General features: G+C 46.8%; 3 protein-coding genes across 7 annotated transcripts in view; 1 reads left to right on the top strand and 2 right to left on the bottom strand.

Moving 5' to 3' along the window:
* Nucleotides 1-981, top strand: part of Pdxdc1 (pyridoxal dependent decarboxylase domain containing 1) — a 59,066-nt gene extending 58,085 nt beyond the window's left edge. The window contains exon 23 of the mRNA XM_052759575.1: nucleotides 879-981. Within this exon, the coding sequence (XP_052615535.1) occupies nucleotides 879-913 (35 nt within the window). The 3' untranslated portion in view covers nucleotides 914-981. The remainder of the gene's footprint in view (nucleotides 1-878) is intronic.
* Ntan1 (N-terminal asparagine amidase) lies at nucleotides 267-15,264 on the bottom strand. 5 transcript variants are annotated; one of them, XM_052759583.1, is made up of 10 exons: nucleotides 15,116-15,264; nucleotides 8,889-8,991; nucleotides 8,748-8,813; nucleotides 8,377-8,485; nucleotides 7,334-7,407; nucleotides 4,859-4,912; nucleotides 4,419-4,472; nucleotides 3,525-3,622; nucleotides 933-1,046; nucleotides 267-575 (listed from the first exon to the last, which is right to left on the bottom strand). In XM_052759583.1, exons 1-10 carry the CDS (start codon nucleotides 15,194-15,196, stop codon nucleotides 399-401), a joined length of 930 nt encoding a protein of 309 aa, XP_052615543.1. In that variant the 5' UTR covers nucleotides 15,197-15,264; the 3' UTR covers nucleotides 267-398. The 5 variants fall into 5 exon arrangements, with proteins under 5 accessions (XP_052615543.1, XP_052615545.1, XP_052615547.1 ...); XM_052759585.1 differs by lacking the exon at nucleotides 8,889-8,991 and adding an exon at nucleotides 11,878-11,950 and having other exon boundaries at nucleotides 15,116-15,231; XM_052759587.1 differs by lacking the exon at nucleotides 15,116-15,264 and adding an exon at nucleotides 11,758-11,772.
* Nucleotides 15,265-19,562: 4,298 nt separating this feature from the next.
* The window catches only part of Rrn3 (RRN3 homolog, RNA polymerase I transcription factor), a 43,719-nt gene continuing 40,507 nt past the window's right edge, over nucleotides 19,563-22,774 (bottom strand). Inside the window, 2 exon segments of the mRNA XM_052759576.1 lie at nucleotides 19,563-20,878; nucleotides 20,881-21,031. Of these exon segments, the coding sequence (XP_052615536.1) occupies nucleotides 20,850-20,878; nucleotides 20,881-21,031 (180 nt within the window). The 3' untranslated portion in view covers nucleotides 19,563-20,849.

Here is a 22,774-nt window from a genome sequence, read left to right as displayed (position 1 = left end):
GCTGTTCTGGAATTCACTCTGTAGACCAGGCTGGCCTTGAAGTCAGAGATCTACCTGCCTCTGCCTCCAAGTGCTGGGATTAAAGGCTTGTACCACCTCAGCCTCTGATAGGAAGTTTCTAAGAGTAACTTTTGAACAGAGAGTTTTTCCTGACCAACCTGTCTCTAAAGTTACTGCCTACTCACCAGCAAGGCCAATGGTTTCTCCTCCATCCCTCATGATTGGTGAAAATTCTTTGTAGTAGAGCAAAAAATCATCTAAACAAATGCCTTTGCCAAAATAAGATTTTATTTTGAAAGATAGTAAGCAAGGAAGAAGTCAAACTGCACAGGTGTAGATTCCAAACCACCAGTGGTCTCTAGCAGGCCAAAGGGCTGTGTTCTTTGGTAACTTGGATGTTAGCTCCCTGGAGAGATCTTTTCCCATAAGCCATCTTCATTTTTTTTGTAGAGGAGAGCTTTATTTCCAGGAAACAGTATATTTGCTGGAGATGGGAATTTTTTTAAAAACATCAAGGTAGATCTAATATGTTCAACAAAGTGGGGGGGCTCAGCCAGAGGAGAAGTAGAAAGGTTCTGAAAAGACAAGACAGTGGACATGAGCAGGGCCAGACTGTACACCTTCCCGGCTTAGATGACAATGTCAGAGTAGCTTTGGGCCACATACACATTCACCGGGCTAGTCTCAGTGTCAGCGCCTCTGTACATCTGTTACACACATTTCACTACTTACTGCTTCACCTGTAAACATCTACCAGGAAGTTACTAATCCCCCACTGCCATAAAAGTTAAGCGTCTGCCAATGACAATAGAATGTCAGTCTCACCCACTGAAGGAGAAGCAGCTATTAGCTGGTCTAAACCTTTTTTTTTCTTACAGATGGGGAAACCAGGGTCCAGAGATTTAGGATTTAGCCAACCTGTAAATTCTCACCTCTAGTATTTGCTTGTCATCTTGCTGCAACCAGAAATCCACATGTGGAAATGGCGTCCAGGAATACGGGCCTATTCGAAGTTGTTCTGTCTTTGCATCATAAATGCTAATCATCTAAAAGAACCATTTCCATGACAGGCTGTAAGGACACTGCCCTACCACTGCTGTAGTCTAGTTCCAAGGCTGTTCCATTAGCCAATAAACTGCGAACCTCCCATAATAACAAAGCTGCCACCACCAAATGCCTTTCCTGTGTTTGGTCCTGGGTATTGCTGTGTTTAGTTTTGATGGCAAGCCTACAAGAAGACAGCATTCTGCCCTTCTAAGGGGAAGCTGACAGTGAGAATAGTCCCAAGTCACATATCCAGTGAGCATCAGCAGTGCCTCAAAGATAAGCAGGTCTGACTAAAGCCTGTACCCCTCATGGCTGCACAAATACCACACCTCCTCACTCATACCCCAAGCAGCTAGTCATCGTGCAACATAAACAGCTCCTAATGCCTGATGCCCAGGTATGACAGCTCACACCTGCCATCCAACACTCAGGAGGCTGAGGTAGGAAGATCACCTTGGGTTCCAGGACAGCCTGGATGACAATGAGACCTTGTCTCACAAAAAGCATAAAAGAAAGGTTAGGAGTTTTTTAGTTTTGTTTGTTTGTTTGTTTTTGAGACAGGGTCTGGCTGTGGTAGACCTGGCTGGCCTCAAACTCTTAGAGATCTGCCTGCTTTAAAAGTGTATAGCACCACACCTCACCTGGTTTTATTTTTGAGGTCTCATGTAGCCTGGGCTGGCCTTGGACTCAATCCACAGTCAAGAGTGTTTGAAATCCTGCCACACATCCCAATCTGGGGTCACAGGGATGTGTGCACCACCACAACTGGCTCTGTAGAAGCTGATTTGCCAACAGACAATTCCTTGAATTCCCAAATTATGCCAGTGGTAATTTTCAGCTCTGAGAGGGGTACTCAGTCTGAAATATGTCTATTAACTAAACAACAAAAGGAATCCTAAAGTAAGTTCCAGGCCAGCCTGGGCTGCAATGTGACCCTCTGTCTCAAAAAAGAAAAAGAAAAAACCACCAAGCTGATCATGGTAATTGGTGGACATTGATATAGGATGCTTGCCACAAGTTCTAAGACACCCTAGGCTACATACATAGCAAGACCATATGAAACACAACATTTTTTAAAAGACAAAATTAGGACTCCTGAAAATGGTAAAAGACTGGCAGAGCAGATCTCTTTAACCCCAGACATCTTCTTACTGCAATGTTAGTGCTGCACAAACAAAGCTGATTCGGGGCCTGCTGGCACCTATGTGAAGCCAGAGAGCCATGTCCCATGTCTTCAGTTGCTTTTGTGACCTGAGACAGGGTCTTCCACTAAAGCTGGAGCTCCAGACTCAGCAAACCCTAAGAGTCAGCCTCTTTCTCCCCAGCACTGGGCCTGGAAGCATGCCCAGCATGCCTAGCTTCTCATGTCAGTGCTGTGGATCATGCTTATATAGCAAGCCATCTCCTCAGAGCCTGTTTGGCATTATTAAAAAGCTGCATAAGCCCAGACTGGCCTGTACCTCACAGCAATCCACCTGTCTCCCAAGTGCTTGGATTAAAAATGTATGCCATCGTGCCAGGCTTACACTGGGCATTTTTACATTCTACCTGTTCCTCAAATGGGATTAATAAGTCTTCTTTTAAATTAATTAAAAAACATCATAGAGACTAGGATACAGTTGTATACTTGTGTAATCCCAGCCCTGGGAAATGTTGAGGCTAGGTTACATAACAAGGTCTTGTCTGAAAATAAAAAGGGCCTAGGCTAGAAGTGCTCAGTAGCAGAAAGTTTTCCTAGCAAATGCCTCTATTCCATCCACAGCACTACCAAAAAAATAAGGAAAAATACAGTACCTTAAGGAAATTAAACTGGGAGGGAGGTTTGTAGACCAGACTGGCCTTGAACTCACAGAGATCTGCTTGCCTCTGCCTCCAGAGTGCTGGGATTAAAGATGTGTGCCATCACTGCCCAGCTAGAAAATTAAACTTTAGGGTTTTTTGTTTTTTTGTTTTGTTTTTTCCAGACAGGGTTTGTGTAGCTTTGCGCCTTTCCTGGAACTTACTCTGTAGCCCAGGCTGGCCTCGAACTCACAGAGATCCGCCTGCCTCTGTCTCCCGAGTGCTGGGATTAAAGGCGGGTGCCACCACCACCCGGCTGAAAATTAAACTTTTAAACTGACCTATTCAATAATTTTTTGGAGTGACTCACCAAACTACTCTTTGGTGACTGGAGCCAAAGTGTGGACAATGCAGCATCTTGTCACTCCCCCTCTCTCCAGTCCTCACTATGGAAGGTTAATGGGAAGAGGTCCCCCTTTGTCCACAGATCCAGGCTCTTACCAACACCTCCATCTTTCAGGCAGAGAACTAACTAGTATCTCGCACTTAGAAACTAAACTCACTCTTTATTCCTCTAACCCATAAGGAAGTGAGCTGGTTCCTGGTAAGGAGGTAGCCACAACTTTCCTCCACTCTAAAAACTTGAGGCTCTTAGGGTTCCCCCTCTCCTCACCCCACAAAGATGGGCTCCTACTCACCGGGCCTCCTGCTAAAGCTCTTGCAGCACGAAGCTGTTCCTCTGGACCACGATCTTGAAAGGAAGCTCTGTAAATCTCTGCAGTTTTAATGTTGACAGCTGCAACAGATAGGGAATGACTCTAAATCGGCAAAGATCCAAAACAGACTTCACCATTTCCAACACTACACATAAGAACCAGAATCAGAAAAGAATGGAATCTGAAGAGACAACTGAGGTGCCTCTGTAGCAACGGGGAACAGCCCCTGAGGCACTCTGCCCTCAGGGCATGTGTAGTCAAAGCTTTGCTATGACCACAAACACTAGTGAAAAGCTGTGCCCTATTTAGGGCTACGCAAAGTGACACAGAATAAAATAAGGAGTGCCAGTGTCTTTTATCACCCACCTACCTAAATATCATGAACACACACCAGAAGCCCTCTGCAATTTGCTAGCCTCAGGACTAGAGAGAGGAAGGCCCTGGGCTTCCTTTAGTTTGACAGTTCTGAACTTGGTTTTGTGGGATCTTCATTCTAAATCAAAACTTTACTCCATTCCCATAGTATACAGAGATCCAAATGCCTCATGCCTTCCCCCTGAGCACTGGCTAGAGAAAAACATGCCAGACTACCCACCCATGTGACACTAAGCTGCACAGCTGAGGTGGGCATAACCTATGTGGTACACTGACTGTTTCTCTCCACACGTTATCGTTAGGACATTAACACCTCACAGCTAGAGGTTAGTCAGGTCAGGCCCCTTGCCCAGGGTTTAACAGTAAATGTATAGGAGCAAGGATCCAAACCCAACAACAGTAGTACAGATGGAATGACTACACACTCAGACCTTTAACCTGAGTCAGCCTGCTCTAACCCACATGGGAACCATGAAGCCCTCTAATACAAATACTACTTACCAATGCCATAAATGATTGGAAAGTGGTTTTCATTTTCTTCCCGGTCATTTAATTCTAAGAAATGAAGGAAAGTAGAACTGCTAAACAGTTGTTCTTATTCCATGTGAAGGAAAAACTCAATACAAAGCCCCAGGTGGGCCACTAACAGGCCTAACCCTGCCTCTGCCACACAAGGGCAGCTCACCAGCGCTCTCCCCTCCCAGGAGCACAGAGAAGCCTCTGATATCAGGGCCTTTGGAGAAGCAGCATTAGTTGGGTAGGACCTGGTGTTGAGAAGGCTACCTAGAGATAAGGAGTAGTGGAGACAAGTCATCCAGAGGTGACAGTCTCTGTGGACTGTCTTCTACAATTCCTATCCTAATGGTAGCTGTTGTAAGGGTACAGACAAAACTTTCCTGAACCCTTATACCCCTGGTTTGGGTGAAAGCAGCAGAACTCACCTGTCACACATAATGTCACTAAGTGAATGTCATCATCTTGTTTGTCAAATTCACCTACAATTAGAATTTCAAAATTGATGTCAAAAAAGTACCCAAGAATGAGTAACAGGGCTCTGTGAATGCGATCAAAATATATTACATATATGCATAAAAACATCCTATTAGGGGCTGGGGCTATAGTTCAGCTGATATTGTAATTGCCTAGCATGCTCTAGCATACTCAAGGCTATGGGTTTAACCCCTAGCACTACAGAAACAGGCATGGTGGCACATTCAAGTTCAAAGCCCGTCTGTGCTACATGAGATCCTGTCTCAAAAAAAAAAAAAAAAAATAGTAGTGGTGGAGGGGGAGAGTTGAGGGTATGCCAGCAAGAAGACTCAATCTGTAGAGGTACTTGGAACCTGTGTTCAATCCCTTGGACCCACATGTGGAAGGAGAAAACCCACTCCCACAAGTTGTCCTGACTAACATACTCAAGCTATATGGTATACATGTGCCCTAAGTGTCTACATGCACTAAATGAAAAATAAGATGAAATCTGTTATATGTAATTAATACAGGCTAATAGGGAAAAGCCTCAGGGGTTTGAGAGATGACTCAGTGGTTAAAAGCATTTACTCTGCTCTTGCAGAGGACATGTGTTCAGGTCCCAGCACCCACATCAGGTGGAGTCCTAAGAGGAGACCGGCTCTTCTCAAGTCTATTAGGGCAAAAATATTTGTGTGTATAGATGTTTTGGCTGCACTGTATGTGTGCCATATGAATGGTTGTTACAGGATCCCCTGGAACTGGTGTTACAGGAGAGTTGTGGTAATGTAAGTGCTGGGTATTGAACCTGGGTCCTCTGCAAGAGCAGCCAGTGCTCTTAACCACTGAGCCCAGTCACCAGAGCAAAAATTTTGTGAATGTTTTTGGACAAGGGAACAGAAGAGAGTAGGTTCTGAATGCCCGTCACCCCACTGTAGGTTAGCTTTTAGTTTCTGTGCACGGCTGAGCTCCTAACAGAGACAGTGATGCTCCAATAACACCACGTAACTTTATGCCCTGACTGTTTTGTTAGACATAGGTTTTTCCCATGCAGTTAACACTTCTTAGTAAAGTTTGTTTGAGACACAGTCTCACCAGGCTGCCCTGAACTCAGATCCACCTGCCCCAGCCTCCTGAAGTGCTAGAATTAAAGATATATTCTACCACACTGAACATTCACAAGTGGTTTTTGTTATGCATTTTTTGTTGGCCTCACTGTGTAGCTCAGGCTGGTTAGGAACAGGCAACCCTCCGCCTCAGTCTCTTTCCAACTGCTGAGCTGCAAGCATGGACCTCCAGACCTGGTTCAGCAGGTAACAGCTTCTGGAAGCTTTGTAACTCTTCTCAGGACAACTGGGGATTGCTCATCTTTGGGTCGGAATCTCTGTTGGAGGATTTGGTTTTTTACATTTTCTTACTGTGTGTGCATGCGCATGTATTGCCGTGAAGCACATGGGGAGATCAGAGGACAACTTACAAGAGTCATATTTCTGCTTCCATCGTGTGAGTCCCAAAGACCAAACTTGTTCAGGCTTGGTGGGAAGTGCCTTTACCCAGTGAGCCATCTTGTCAGCCTCTCTGTGCGACCTTAGATGACTTTCTTAGAATGGATTCCAAGAAGGGGAATTACTGAGTCAAAGGATGTGAACCTTTACAAGGCTTAAGCCACAGTGCCAGTGTCCTAGCTGGCAGGCTGCTCCAGTGCAGGTATGGCATTAGCGTACACCTATTTCACAATTAATGCACACCACGTCTGTCTCTCCTGATTTAGTAGAAAGGGCTAAAAGACCATTTTCATTTTCTGAAGATTACAAAGAACGCTTCTGTACAGCTATACAGCTCAGAGTATGTACTCTCCAAGAATTTACCAACTGCTGTTTTAAAAGAGCATCTCTGACACAGGCTTGTAATTCTTTCACTCAGCTGAGGCACAATGATCACGAGGCCACAGCCAGCTGGGGCTTCAACACCATGGCCCTGTCAAAATGGGGAGGCCTTGTCCCCATCCCACCAGCACCTGGGAATTTAGTGCTGCACTCTCTGTACAGTCTGTATAGTTCCATCCACATGGCCTACAACCCCAGGCTTTGTTTTGTTTTGAGACAGATTTTCACATGTATCCCAAGCTGGTCTCAGACTCATGGTCCTTCTGCCTCTGCCTTATCTGACTGCTAGAGAGCTTTATTTATTTATTTGTTTGTTTGTTTATTTTTGGTGTTTTTTTTTTTTTTTTTTGAGACAGGGTTTCTCTGTGTAGCCTTGGCTGTCCTGGAACTCACTCCGTAGACCAGGCTGGCCTCAAACTTGGAGATCCGTCTGCCTCTGCCTCCTGAGTGTTGGGATTAAAGGCGTGCACCACCACCACTGCCCGGCTCCTTTTCTGTTGTTGTTTAAACCAAACAAAACTAGGTATAATATTGGGGGGGGGGGGCAGCTGGCAAACTTACTAAGAAGCTGATGAGTAAGTTTCTGTGACAGCTGCCTATCATCACTGAAGCCTCCTACAAGGTGCACTTCCAGCCTGCCAAGAGAGGGACATGATCAGAGTTAGGACAAGACACGACTAAATGCTGCTTTCATGGATATTTAGTCCTGGCTCCCATGAACTTCCACAGCATGCTTCTGGACCTTTTCCACAGCATATAATGAAAATACTTGTGGGCACAATGGGGTGCATGTGAGGTTGCCAAGGCCAGCAGCAAGGCTATCAGGACCTCATCCAAGGTTCTCAGTGCAGTGTCACCTGGCCACCCACACAGAATACTCTCGAACTTTTCAGCACCTCCACCTAAAAGGATCTTGGCTTTGAGGCACAAATAAAGTTGACCAATAGTGTCTCTGAGATTCTAAGCACCTGTATATGACTGTACTAGTTCCTTCAAAGGCTACCAAGAAAATAAGAGCCAAGTGTAATGCAGGGCCAGTCATGTGAGCAAGTGACAGCCAGGCCTGGGTCACAGGCCAGAACTTAACTAGCTGTGTGGCTCCGATACACGACCATGTGTCACAGGGTAAGGATGAAATGCTGAGCCACAGCCAGTCTGGGTTGGTTCTTACTGTACACCCATGCTCAAACTCAGCTTGCTGAGTTGTGTGATATGGTCACTGCTGACCCTGCCTCCTCCTCCAGTCTTTCCCACATAATTCCTGACCTGCCTGCTTCAGAGTATGAGCACTGCCTACTCTAGACCCTAGAACAAGTGACTGCTCACAAAAACACCTTCTGTCTGGGCCATAACAAATTAATATCTGAGATTCAAAGATCCCAACTTTACACAAGTTCAAAATCAAACTCAATTTAAAATTCAGCACAGAAGCCTGACATGTTGTCTCATCCCCTAATCCGAGCACTAGGGAATCAGAGGCAAGACTACATAGTCAGGCCCTCCCTGTCCAACAAAAAGTCCAGTACTGGCTTGACCCTCCATCACTCCATCCATCCAAGTGTGGACACCACCCATGATCAAGGTGTACAAGCACAGGAACTTACCTTCCACACTGAGTGTGGTCAGAAAAGGATTTTATGGAGCTCATTATCAAGGGGACTTCAGCTTTGGTATCAGTTCCATCACAATGTGTGAGGCAGGTTGCCCCATTACCTGGAGAACAAGGGTAAAATGAGTTAGTCCTTATATTTCAGGAAGCAAGCCATGTAGACCACCTCATCTTTAGACACCCTGTAAGAAAACTGAAAGGGTCCATGCTGCACAGCCAACCCATCTGACCAGGGCACCAGGGAGACATCATGCAGATAAGACATGGCTTCATATTCTACACCAGGAAACTCAAACTGAGAAAATCAGTGGTCCCACATGGTTGGGATAGTTTAACAAATGGTTTCCTTCATCTCTGTCATCATACCTGTATGCCTCAGGACCACAATGTGACAAGTAGTGGCATCATCAGAACCCAGAATGGAGATGGAGCCTGTTTAAAAAGGAAATAACATAAAATAGCCAGTAGGCTTTGGGATAAGGCCCAACACACTGCTTCCTAACCTACCATCCTTTGGGGAGGTCACTGCAAGCTCTCTTTGCTGAACATACAGAAGGCCCTGGGGTCCCACTTGTTGAACAGACTGACCTCTGAGAAGTCTGGCTCTTTCCTGTTTAATTGAAACAGAATAAAATAGTTGTATGAATTAGTGAGGCTTGACCTGGAGAGGTGGAAAGAGCCGATGTGTACTCAGAAGTAGGAAGCAGGCTGGCATGTCTGAACCGTGCTATACTGGCTACTGAAGGCTGGTGAAGAAAGACAGCAGGAACATTCTCTCTGACTAGGAGAGTACATATGACACAAGATCCCAATACCCAGAAAAGAGACATCATAGTTCTTCAAGAGTCTGAGACAAAGTAATTCAGGCTGTCCTAAAACCATCCACTCTACCTCCTGAGTGCTGTGCTTACAGGTGTGCATTACAGGGAGGCTGTCTCAAAGGCAAAGCTGGCTGGGCATGGAAGGAAATGCTTACATGCTTACAATCCCAGCCTGGGCATGCAGACTCACGTGGGGTGAGCTGACACACTATTAAAATGAATTCTACCTTCCTTCCAACTTGCCACCAATTCCCCAGCAAGCAAGCACAGTCATCTGTCAATGTCCCCACACCTGCTTTGGTCTTGTATCAACTTCTTACCATTTCTCATGCCTGGCTAATGTAAGTTTGTGTCTAATTACTTAATAAAATCCAAGACATGTTAAGCACTATCTTCTTTTAATGAATTCCCATTGTCTGAATGCTAGGAAATAATTAAAAGAGGATATGCCCTTCAATTTAAGAACTGAACTAGGGCTGGAGAGATGGCTCAGAGGTTAAGAGCACTGACTGCTCTTCCAGAGGTCCTGAGTTCAATTCCCAGCAACCACATGGTGGCTCACAACCATCTGTAATGAGATCTGGTGCCCTCTTCTGTATACATAATAAATAAATAAATCTTTAAAAAAAAAAAAAAAAAAAAAAAAAAAAAAGAACTGAACTAGGAGGTTATGGATTCAGAATTCAATCTCCAACAAGATCAGAATGGGACACAGGAAAGAAAAAGATAACAAATCAAACTGTTGGAAACCTCGTAAGTTCAGACTGGCTGTATAACCTGGAGTAAATCAAGAACATCTCCAATCTCAGATTTCATCACACCCCAGCCAGGTGGAACACCAGACACTTGTCCCCTCTTTACAGTTCCTTTACTGACCTCCCTTGGGGAGGAATTAAGGCAGATTTTTACCATGTTCATAACTGGCTCACCACTAATGAGAAAAGTGGTGTGTGAGAACAAGTTACCATTTCAAAACTAACACAAGAAACGAAAGCAAAGGCAACCAGAAATGCCACAGCACAGGACAGTGGCTAGCCTGCTCTCCTTCCACTTGGTAAAAGCTGTTCCTGAATGAAGCCTCACTTCATCATATTTGTGTGCCTAAGAGGAACAAAGAGATACAGGCGCCATGTAGTGCATGAGTGTGGTGTGCATGAGTGAGAAAGGTGTATGTGTGAGGTGCATGTATGTATACCTGGAAGCCAGAGGTCAATGTCATGAATTCCTGTTACTCTGTACCTTGTTTTTAATTTCATTTTTGTCGTGTGTGTGTGTGTGTGTGTGTGTGTGTGTGTGTGTGTGTGTGTATGCATGCATGAATGAGCATATATATGCATGTGTGTGGTGCCACATACATGGCATGCATGTGGAGGCCAGATGGCAACCCTTAGAAGTTAGTTTTCTCCTCCACCATGTATGTTCCAGAGACTGAACTCAGGTCATCAAGCTTGGCAGCAAGCACCTTTACCGAATGAGCCATCTCGATGGCCCTGCCTTTGAGACAGGCTCTCTCACTGAACCTGGAGCTCACTATTTTGGCTAGACTGGCTGGCCACCCAGCACCTGGGATCCACAGTACTCCACCCCTCAGCACTGGGATTACATAAGCACCCTAAAGCCTTTATGTGGGTCCTGGGCTCCGTGCCCAGGTCCCTGTGCCTCCCCAGCAGGCGTGTGGTCTACTAAGCCAAGCTCCCCATCCCATATTCCTAAAGTAATAGTGGCCCAGTTGTCACAGTGTCTCCTATTTCTCAGCATTTAATTCATGTGCACTCAGTCCTTTAACTGCCTTTCCCAAGACCTACCGAATGGCATTGCTTTCTTTGCTGGAGGTCTGCAGATTTTTCTCTCAGACCAGATGACAAGCCTAAAGGTCTCTGCCACTGTGTAGTGAAAACAGCCAGAGGAGCACATGGATATGGCTGTGTTCTAATAAAATGTGATAGGTGATATGCAAGTTTGAATTCATGTGATTTACTGTGATAAAATATTATTATTCCTTTTACTTTTTCTAACCACCTAAGACAAGGGCTAGAGGTATCTCAGAAGCAGGCACTTGTCTAGCCTGTGTGAAGCCCTGGGCTCTGTCCCTGCATAGGGCCAGGGAGAAAAGGAAAATACTTATCTGCAACTTTAGGGGCTAGCCCACACCCCTCGCCCTTCTCCTCCAGTTCACCTTTCTCCTCCAAGGGCACATGAGTGAGGAAGTGCCTGCTGCACTGTGAAGCATGGGGTGTGTACCAAATCACTAGCAAGAAGTCTGGGTGTGGCTCAGCAGCAGGAGCGCAGAGTGGGACATCCTGGGCTCCACCCCAGTACAGCACAGACAAATCTAAACCCAGCAGGTTTACTCAAGATCACTGACCCCAGTAGTCTCGTTTCTCACTATTGTCTACCACGGAACATACTATGTAGTCCAAGACTGCTTCAAGTCCCCAAATGTCCTGCCTCAGCCTCCTGACCGCTAGCACCTACAGGGGTGCCCCATGTTGCAGTGGCTGTTGTACTGAATTATTACACAACATCCAAAGTGAGGGAAGACAGCAGGGTTTCACCTTGACTTCCTCTAAGCGTGGGCCCTGGTGCAGGGTCTACTGGTCTACTGCTGTCAAGAGACGCTGTGCCGATGCAACTCTTCTTTTTTTTTTAAAGCATTTAATTGAGGCCTTGCTTACAATTTTAGAGCGTTAGTCCATGGAGGGAAGCAGACAGGCATAGTGCTGGAGCAGTAGCTGAGATCTTTACATCCTGATCAGGGAGAGAGAGAGAGAGAGAGAGAGAGAGAGAGAGAGAGAGAGAGAGAGAGAGAGAGAGAGAGACTGGGTCTGGCTCGGGCTTTTGAAACCTCAATGCTCACCCCCAGTGACACACCTCCTCCAATAAGGACACATCTAAGTTCTACTAACTAGAGACCAAGCATCAAACCTATGAACCTATGGGGCCATTCTCACTCAAACCACCGCTGTGTGACTGACCCTCACAGCCCTCAATCTAGAAAATAAGAGCAAAGGTATTCATCCTGTCAAGCACAGTGTGGGGCCAGTTCCACTGTGGCTGGCCAGTGGGTACCTGAAACCAGTCAGCATTAAACCCAGACATGCTGGTGCGTGAACATGGGGAAGCAGGTTAACGGTAACAGTATGGGATTGCCCTAGTAACATCTATAATGACGAGTATTTCTTAGCCAGCATGGTGGCACATGCCTGTGATCCCAGCCTGGGAGGCTGCAAAGATCATGAGTTGGTGATCAGCCTGAGCTACAGTGAGACCTTCTTTCAAAATAGAAAGCAGGGGGTGGGAGGGGACAGTATCAGTGAGTGTTCTGGAATTTTCCACTTAAAATGTTCAGACTGTGGTTGCCCAAGGAAGTGTAACTGCAGAAAGAATAGGGGTTCGGGGAAGATACTAATCAGGCTTATTACCTGATGGTGATGTGCACTTACAAAATACTGACACATGAGCCGGGCAGTGGTGGCGCACGCCTTTAATCTCAGCACTCGGGAAGCAGAGGCAGGCGGATCTCTGTGAGTTCGAGGCCAGCCTGGGCTACAGCGCGAGCTCCAGGAAAGGCACCAAAACTACACAGAGAAACCCTGTCTCGAAAAACAAAACAAAACAAAAAAAAATACTGACACATGAAATACACACAGGAAGCCAGGCATGGTAGTGCAGGCCTTTAATCCCAACACTTGGGAGACAGAGGTAGGCAGGTCTCTGTGTTCAAGGCCAGCCTGGTCTACAAACTTGAGTTCCAAGACAGCCAGGGCGGCTACACAGAGAAACCCTGTATCGAAAGACCAAGGGGGAAAAAAAGCCCAATATATAATATCTGTCATTCAAAAAGTGCATCATGATGGGCATATATAATATATAATATCTGTCATTCAAAAAGAGTATCATGATAGGCATATTTAATATATAATATCTGTCATTCAAAAAGTATATCATGATGGGCACATTGGATAACATCTCTAATCACGGTATTGCTGAAGCAGGAGGTCTCAGGCATCCAAGACCATTCAAGTTCCAGGCCAGCCTGTCTGTCTGTCTCTGTCTCTCTTTCTCAAAAGAAAAAAAAAGGGGGGGGGGATAGGAGGAGACAAGATGCTACAGAGATGGTCAGTAGTTAAAACTGTTTGCTGAGAAATCTACCAGAGGTTAGGTGCCAACATTCACAAGCCAGGATTCCCACACATGCCTGTAACCCCAACTCTGAGGTGGGTAGACAAGAGAACCACTGACAGCATATAGAGGGAGAGACCCTGCCTCAAAGGAATTGCACTGAATGGAGAGGAGACACTGGATGCCACTTTCTGGCCTCCTTGTGTATACACATGCACCCATACCTATGTGCACATACATTCACACAAATACACAGAGTGTACAGATTAATAAAAAATCAGGTGTGGTGTGCACACCTTTAATGCTAGCATTTGGGAGGCAGGGGAAAGAACTCTGTGAGCCTGAGGCAGGCCTACACAGCGAGTTCCAGGCCAGCCAGGGCTACACAGTAAGACCCTGTCTCAAATCTTTTTAAACAGTGGATTACCTAGCAAATAAATAAAGCTGGGGGGACAGAAGCAGGAGGAGCTCTGAGTTTGTGGCCAGCCTGGTCTACATACCAAGTTCCAGGACAGCCAGGGGGTATGTAGAGAGACCCTGTCCCAAAAACAACAAAAACACTTGTGAGGAGTCACCAAAACCACGAGAAGAATGGCTGTGACCAAGGACACGAGTTTCTACTTCCCTCTACAGAGCACGTTATCCTAAGGAAAAGTGAACAACTTTCCCTATCACTGGGGATGCAGTCCACACTCCAGCCTCCTCTCATGGCCCTCTCTCTCCTCAGGCACCTCTCCACCCTGCAGCCCTTCTGGGCTGTCTCCCTAAACAGACCAAAATCCTTGCTTCCAGAGGCACCGCCCCACATCACCTCATTCATCTCTGCCTTCTCAGGCAATGTGCGTCCTGGCCACCAAAACTAGAAGTTTTCAAACAGACATAGGAGAGAGTCCCCAAAATCCTTGAGGTGGGTGAAACTTTTATTTGATGAGTATCACTTCTGGCTTCACCCACCCTGTGGCAGTGCCTGGCCCGATTTGCAGGATCAGTCTGTCTTGAAATTCAAGTTAACAGTCACAGTCTCCTTGCCCCGTAGTTCTCAAGGGCCATTCTGCCCATTCATTTACCCAACAAATATTTTGTAAGCACACTGCCATCTGCCTTCAGGAAGCGTTTGCTCCAGGAGACAGATCCAAGGGAAAACAGCAAGTAAGCAGACAGGACACAACCCCCACAGCTGCTCCGAGGAATCTTCTAGAATGTCTTCCCTAACTCCAGGCTCCCAGGCTTCACCTCTGAGAGTGAAAGTGGACATCTTTCAGGCAATAACTGAGTCTTTAAAGATGCTCTGATTAGGAAACAGGCCCCTCCTAGACTGCACTATGTGAGATCCATGGGTGGGCAGACTCCAGACTAGCATGTGGGGCATCTGGTCACCACTGCCTTCACCATGGGACCTCTTTCAGAAGTCCCCGCAAGGAAAGAAACTAAAGCCCATCCATCCATCAGGGTGCGGTCCTCCCGGACCCAGTGACTTCCAAGCGAAGCCCTTACTTCTGGCTAAAAATAACCAGGAGCCCCACGCCGCAGGGGGCGGGAATGGGCTCGCAGAGGACTGCTCCTCCCACCCCCCACCCCGCACCTGCACCTGTCCGCAGCCGGACTGTGTAATGCGGGGAGCCGCTCAACCTGTAGAGCCTGCCGAGTGTAGATGGGGGCCCCGGTGTTCCTCGCGCTGCGTGCTGTGCGACCTTCTGTAAGTCACCTAACCTCTCTGGGCCACGTCTCTGCCGATCCCCAGTGAAAGCTGCGGAGAGCCCACCCGCCCGCAGGCCCGGGCAGCCCGCTCACCTCCAGCGGCGGGTGCGCTCGGACCAGCTCTGCAGCCGACAGCGGCAGCCGCACTCGCCGTCCGTTCACCAGCAGCGGCATCGCCTAGGCCGCTGCCAGGCCCAGGCAGGCGGCCGCCGCCCCGCCCCGCCCCGAGTCATGCCCCGCCTATCGAGGGCGCCACGCCCCTGCTCACCGCGGAGACTGCCGGGTCGAGGGACCGCGGCGATGGAAAAGCCTCTGGGTCGCAGGGCATCACGGGAGATGTAGTCCAAACTGTAGGTACGTTGTCGGAGGCGGGGAGATGTAGCAGAGGCGTGGGCGTAGAGGCGTAGAAAGGAGAGCCAGGAGGGTATCCCAGCGCTTTGCAGTCACCCCTGCTTCGGGCCGTGATGATTCGCAAAAGTATTCAATTAACTAACGTCCACCTACTTCAGCTGCCAAACATAGCGCAGAAGTCGCGGGCACCGCGGTGGGTAGCCCCGGAAAGGAAGGCACGGAAGAAAGAGGGCCGCCCTGGCTCTCAGACCAGAGGCCCCACCTCTGTTTTCGTCCTCGCCCTTCACCACCTAGGCATAAAAGCCACAGTCAAAGTCAAGTTCTGGCTAAGATAGAGTTTTGATCCTGCCATAGTGTCTCCCTCGGCCTGCATTCCCAGCATTAACTCTAATTACATAGCTTTTACAAGGAAGGTTGGTAACAGATACCAAAACACAGGAATAAGTTCTGTTTATTGAACTTGGGGATCACAACCTGTTCCCCAAGTCAGGACCAGTCACCCGTCCTCAATAAGCCAGCTGATTAATTAAAGAGCCTGTGGAAAGCAGAAAGGGGGGATTTAATCAATATGGTCACATTAGGACATCAAGTCTGTCTTTATGAGGTCAAAGTTTAAATAGAAGGCAAAGGATATGCACATCTAACCAGACTATTGACCCACTGGGGAGAGCCAGACTGTAGGGTGAAAGGACCAGCCAAAGAATACACTTTGGCCCTGAAACCAGAGCCAAAAGGTTAAAAAGGGCCAGTGAAAGAAACGCACTCTGCCCCTGACCAAACAGCACAAAACACAACTAATCGCTGAGCACAAAATCCAGCCAATCTCTGAGCTTGTTCAAGCTTGGGGATTGAAATGCGACCAATTCCCACCCTGAAAATCTACACCCTGGAAAAAAAATCTACCCCAAGAAGCCTTATATAAGCCCTGTACCTGTTCAGTTGGCAGCTGCCTTTTGACACTCTGGCAGAGGCAGCCACTCTCCTGGATTCTTCTCTCCCAATACATCTCTTGAATCCCGTACAGAATGCTTACAGACCTTATTTAGATAGAGCAGAGAGGCTTTCTCAAGAGCAGAGCTGTGCAGGTCCTTCCTCTAGGGGAGCAGAGTTGTTACAAATTCCAGGGGATCTGAGAAAAACTGTAACAATTTCCCTGGGGAAACCCTCCCCTGCTGGGGCAGAGTTGTTATATTGGGGAAACCTTTTCCTGGAGCAAAACTGGAAACTGCTAACTAAGTTTAAAGTGACTTTGTGGTAGTCCTTGGCTCCAGACTGCCAGGATACTTTTTTATCCGATGCAATGCTTACACAGACCAAACCAAGACTTTCTAAGAGGACGTGATGAAAAGACAGAGGTCAGTTCTGTATCCTTGTCCAGGAACAGAATTGGCAGACCCTGTCTAATGCTGGAGCCAGTGCCTTGGAGTTTCTGGCGACCCAACTCTTCTCTGGGTTGTGGTTATCAGCCCTAAGGTAGCTATGTTTGCGGTATCTTGTGATTTCTGTATCTTGTGATTTCTGTCAACATTGTCTGCTTAGCCTCCCCCCCACCCCCCGCAAATATGCTGTACTTCTTAATAAACTTACATGGCATATAAATCATCAGCTTCTGGAAGACCTCCAGGGTCCCAGCTATTACTTACTGCTTTTGTCTTTATTTCCCCTCTATTTCTCATCCCTGGTCCTCCCACTCAACTGACCTTGGTGTTCAAGGCCCTTATTCCTGTTGGTTTGGGTCAACCCATCATCTGGACTTTAGTCTCATTCTGTGGTATAAGCAAGTTGTTAGAACTCTGAAATCTCTCCTGGAGACAAGTTCTCCTGACTGGTGTCTTTTCCTTCTTCCAGCATGAGATTCCTGGAGAAATTAATTTCTTTGGGATCCATTGTTTCAGAGGTCTGATAGATTGAGATTGAAGAGAAATCAGGGCAGAAACTTGAGGCCAATGGCAAAACTGGCTTGTATAGCTTGCTTTCCTCCTGCCTGGGGTGGTACTGCCCCTGTGAGCTGGGCCCTTCCACATCAATCATTAATCAAGAAAATGCCCTGCAGACTTGCCTATAGGCAATCTGATGGAGGCATTTTCTCAATGGAGGTTCCTCTTCCTAGATGACTCTAGCTTGTGTTAATTCTAAGTTTGTGTAGAAGACCAACCAGGACACATAAGGTCCCAGTGACAACCCTCAGCATGATTCCACTAAAGTTCACTCTGTAGAGTGGAATGAGGTTTTGGACTTTCTTAGAGCATTAGGTGAGTGTGACTGCGTTCCTGCTGAGCTGCTCCTGGCCTGGCTCCAGAGAGTAGCACCTAGCCCTAATCCATACCTTTTGTTTCTCTTATCACCCTATGTGAATCTTGTCAGAGTCTCCCAAGGATCAAAGGCCTATGCAAAACTTGATTCAGGAAACCCAGAAAGCCATGGTACCTGAGAAATCAAGGAATTTACACTTGGCATTTTATCTTTGGGAGTTCCTTTCAGGTTGTTTTGAGCATACAGAGATTAACTGGCTAATAGAAAATAAAAATGCCCTGGGCTAAGGGAAAGTGCTTCAGTCCTTACAGGCTGGACCCTCCTGCAGCTGAGAAAGGCTAGATTCATACTTTAAGGTGCCTCTGAATCTTCACAGATCCAAATGAACTCACACACCCATGCTGAGACAATCCTCAACAGGTGAGGGTTTACCTACAGAAATATGAGTGCCTCCACCCAACCAGCTGCATCTGGAAGGTCTTTACTTAGCAGGAATAAGAGGCCCCCTCCCCTACTATTCCCAGGCCTAACTATTCTGATGCCCCATGCAATTAAGGCAGAGTTGCATACGACTCCTCTCACCCCCTTTCCACCCCTGTGGCTGGATGCAAATAGTCAACAAGCCCAGCTGGGATTATTCTTTTGCAAGGGGCTCAGCCGAACTCCCCAGAATGGCAGTTGTGTGGCTCCTAGGACATTGGATCACAACACAGGTGCTCCCTCTGCAACTCAGGCTGGCCTGGAGCTCACTGCATAGCCTAGGTTAATCTTGAATTCATGACAGTCCTGACTTAGCCTCACAAGTACTGAGATGTGGCTTTTTAATTTTTATTAGGACTTATGTGAGTGCAAGTGCCTAAAACACGCAGACTGTTAGATCCCTGGAGCTGGCACTACAGGCAGCTGTGAGACGCCTGCTGTGGGTGCTGTGGGCAGAACTTGTCTTCTGCTAAAGGAGCAAGTGCTATTGTCCACACAGCCATCCACCTGATTATGGCTTTGGATCACATAGTTTTACACAAACCTGAAGACAGGAATGTGAAAGTATCCTGAACAATTAAATAGTTACATGCTTAAGGGTAGAAAGTGCTAAACTGAACTGTTTTCCATCAATGTACATAATTCTAAAAATTGGATGTGGGAAAGCTAGGAGTGTGGGTCAGTGGAAACACACTTTTGTGGCAGAGTCTGAGGATCAATCCCTATCAAGTGAAATGTTTTAAAAGAGTATTACGTAACAACTTCGTAAACAGTGGAAGAATGCCAGCACTGAATGCAGCTTACAGCCTGTGTATGAGAATGAAAGCTAACTGCACTGAGGCACCAGATCACAAATTCAGGACCTAAGCACAATGACTGAAACATGCAGAAGGAAAGCACAGGATGCGTCCTATGAGCCACAGAGGCTCTATGGTTTAGAAAAAAAAGCATGCAGGAAGGCAGCTGCAGTGTGTGCTTAGCATTCGGAGCCCTCCAGTCCCCAGACAATCCTAAGGATGCAGCTGTAAACTCCAGTGCTTGCCAACTCCTCTCATCTCAGGACAGCAAAACCTGTCTAGGTGTGTGTGTAAGAAAGACCCTCGTTTCATCCTCAGTACTAAAAAGAAAATTATTCTTTTTTTCCAAGGAAAATACTACTTTCTTCCATGGATGTTCAGTTTTTTAAAAACGTATCTCACTATGTCTAGCTTTAACTTAAAATACTGCTTCAGCGTCCCGAGTGGTGAAATCATAGGTATACCACATGTCCAGATGGCACAGAATTTCTCTGAAGTGTTTTCATGGGTTTGTTCAAACCATGGAGAACATCCTAACCACTGCCCAATCCTTTCTGAACCATCCCACCCCCCTTTAATGGAGCAGGAAGCTAAGACTTAAACACACCAATCATGGGAAAATGATGGGGAGTCATTATTAAAGGCCTCGTTGACATGAGTAGGAAGTGCCAGGTGAACTACACCATTCTTTAATTTTTCACAATGAATTTTTTTTCCTCAAGCCCCTTTGCAAAGGTTTATTTATCAACACACCTTCTTCATTCTAGCTACTTCCCAAACCTCACACCATGTCAGCATCTATGGATACATTTCTTTGCATCTTTCTGTCAGCAGTTACAACAGAACCTTGAGGTTTCCTAGTGACTTTCCACTGAGGCTGGCCTGGAACTCAGGGATCTGCCTGCCTTGTGGTGAAAGCTTTTTAAAGCAATAAAAATTTCTTTGTTCCAAAAAGGTATTAACAGGTAGACTGAAATCTAGAGGGCATCTGCATCAGTGTCATTACACAAGAGTATATAAACATTGAGAGGAAGTCCATTAAAAATATTGTGACCAAGAAAATATTGTTTGCCTTTCAATAAATATAAGTGGCAAAAAAAATTAAATATACTTAAAGGGCCATTTCACAAATACAAAGTTCACATGTAAGGATCCCAGGGAAGGATACCTCTGAAGTCCTCACACAGGCCTGCTACGGAGCAGGCCTGGCTGTTGAGGATGAGAGCAGCTCTCCAGGCTGAGTCCATGTTGTACAAGTTGTTAAACTACTTTTCAGACACCCAGGCTGCTTGGTCAGCCTGAGGTACAGGGGATGCATCTGTGTTCATGTCAAAACCACTCTCCTGCACCAGTCCCTTTTCCTGTTTCTCTGAATCCTTTCTTTCTTCCCGGCTTCTTGGCCCCTCTGCAGTCCTTTGTGTTCCCTTGGTTGAAGTCAACCCAAATACTTGGCATTTCACCACTGCCTGGGATTTCCCTCTGTATCCTACATCACAAATATACTTCTAGTCAAAAGGAAACCATTATGCCACTGTAAGCAGGATCTACTTAAAGGGTATTCATAGGCAGGATCTTGGAAGATTTCTCATCAAAACAAGACCAACAAAGTCCTATGCCTGTGGTTCTGATAGTAAGAAACCTGTGAAAAGCTTATCTGCTAGGATGTGACACTAGCATGCATCTAGCAGTTCCATCAGCAGGCTGCAGGCAGACACTCCACATTAAGCCAACACTCTAAGCATCGGCACTGACTGATATGCCCCCTGTGAAATATTGCACTCGACACTTGTTCTTCCCTCTGTCCATAAGGAGCAAACACACACAACCTGGGTCCCTTCAGATACTGGCCCAAGTCCAACCAGCATGGAAGCTGGACATATGAGGCAGAGACTAGTCCAATGTGGGTCCAGTGGTGGGGCTCGGGGCCCTGGAAGAGCAATCACAGTTCAATCACAGGTCTTGGAGGTGAGTGGGGCTGGCCTGGCATGTACAGCACAGGTGGGGAGCCCACACTGCTGGAAGGACTTCGGAAGTGGGCGTCCAAGGAGCTCGGGGTAAGGCCGATCACCACATCGCTCTGGGGCACTTCACCTTTCAGAAAGTCGTCATCTTCGTCCTCCACTAGCTCCTGTGCAGAGAACAGAGTGTTGATGTCACAGCGCTAGTCTGAAAAGTCTTCACGGGCTGCTGAGATGGTGCAGCAGGGAAAGGGGCTTGTCACCAAGCCCGGCAACCTGAGTGTAGACCAACACGTGAAAGAAATGAACCAAACCCCACCAGCTGTCCTCTGACTTGGTGTACACACACAACTGATTTTTTTTTTTTTAATTTTGTTTTTCAGTCTTTCAAGTCAGGGTTTCTCTATTTAGTCCTGGCTGTCCTTGAACTCACTCTGTAGAACAGGCTGGCCTCGAACTCAGAGATCCTCCTGCCTCTGCCTCCTGGGTGCTGGATTAAAGGTGTACACCACCATGCCTGGTCCTAAATTTTTTTTTAATTTATTTTATATATATGAGTATTTTGCCTCCGACGGTCAAAAGAATGTGTCTGATCCTGTGGAACCAGAGTTACAGATGGTTGTGAGCTGCTAGGTGGGTGCTGGGAATTGAACCTGGGTCCTCTGGAAGAGTCTAAATAAATGTTCTTAACTGATGACCCACCTCTCCAGGACCCCTAACTTTTTTTTTTTTAATGAAAAGCTTAAGAATTCCTTTCCTGAGCCAGAGAAATTACTCAGTCAGTAAACAGGGAGCAGACTCCATCCCCAAAACATCCCAGCACTGGGGAAACAAAAACAGCCATCAAGTCCAGCCTAACTGGAAAGTCCCACGCCAGTGAAAGCTCCCAACTGAACAAGTACATTATGATGCTGAATGTGGGGGTCAGAGTGCTACAGACAGTAACATCACCCATTTCCTCTAGAGCAGGGATTCTCAAACTTCCTAATGCCGTGACCCTTTAATACAGCTCCTCACACTGTGGTGACCCCAACAATAAAATTATTTTCATTGCTACTTCATAACTAATTTTGCTATTGTTATAAATCGTAATGTAAGTATCTGTGTTTTCCAATGGTCTTAGGTACCCCTGTGAAAGGATCATCTTGACTCTCAACAGGGTCACCCCCAATGGGGTCGTGACCCCATCACAACTCACAGGTTAAGAGGCACTGTCTTAGATCTAAATTCTCGTTGGGTAGGACTATGCTGGCTCCACGTCAAGAAGCTTGAGGAATGACACAAGTCTGTGTATTCCTGAGGATCCCAAAACAGGAGCAGACTTTACAATGAGCTGAGTGACATTTGTATTTGGTGGTAAATGAGCAGATAAATGGGGGCAGCGAAGCTCTGTTAGGATCTCATTCTGTTTGTTTTTAGACAGGGTCTCATCCCATAGCCTCAGCCATCTGTAACACCAGTCTCTGAAGTCCTGTGATCACAGGCACAGCTATTCCCAGCTGTCTTCCTTCTCAGCTCCTCCTTATATACTCCCAGACAGAGGCTCACTCTGTAGCAGACAAGCCTCAGAACTCTTGATCTTCTGGTGCTTAAGACAGCAGGCATGAGCGGACTGACACCCCAGCTTTGCAGTGCTGGGGTGGAACCCAGGGCCTCAAGCACGCTAGTCAAGCGCTCTACCACTAAGCCACATTACAGCCGGCAAGCTTACTTCCAACCAACGTTTACCTCCCAAAGTCATTACAGACGGGGCTAGCAAAACTGCTCAGTCGGCGACGCACTCGCTGCACAGCGCAAGGGTTTGACTCAGTCCCCAGTACTCACATTTCGAAAAGTCAGGTAAGCTGCTGACAGTCGTGGCGCCCACCTTTAATCCCAGCATGTCAGAGGCAGAGGCAGGAGGATCTCTGAGT

The sequence above is a fragment of the Peromyscus californicus genome, unplaced genomic scaffold (assembly GCF_007827085.1).
Source record: "Peromyscus californicus insignis strain IS unplaced genomic scaffold, ASM782708v3 Scaffold_3__1_contigs__length_106647218, whole genome shotgun sequence".
In the NCBI taxonomy this organism is placed as follows: domain Eukaryota; kingdom Metazoa; phylum Chordata; class Mammalia; order Rodentia; family Cricetidae; genus Peromyscus; species Peromyscus californicus.
Note: the sequence above shows the minus strand (reverse complement) of the source record. Positions and strands in the feature narration are given on the sequence as shown.

Excerpts from the sequence above, each read along its gene's own strand:
- Ntan1 (XM_052759583.1), bottom strand. The coding sequence starts at position 15,196 with ATGCCGCTGCTGGTGAACGGACGGCGAGTGCGGCTGCCGCTGTCGGCT. Across the intron at positions 7,408-8,376 it reads GACCACACTCAGTGTGGAAG|GCTGGAAGTGCACCTTGTAG; the intron begins GTAAGTTCCTGT and ends CTCTCTTGGCAG. Across the intron at positions 576-932 it reads ATGACAAGCAAATACTAGAG|AACCTTTCTACTTCTCCTCT; the intron begins GTGAGAATTTAC and ends TTGTCTTTTCAG.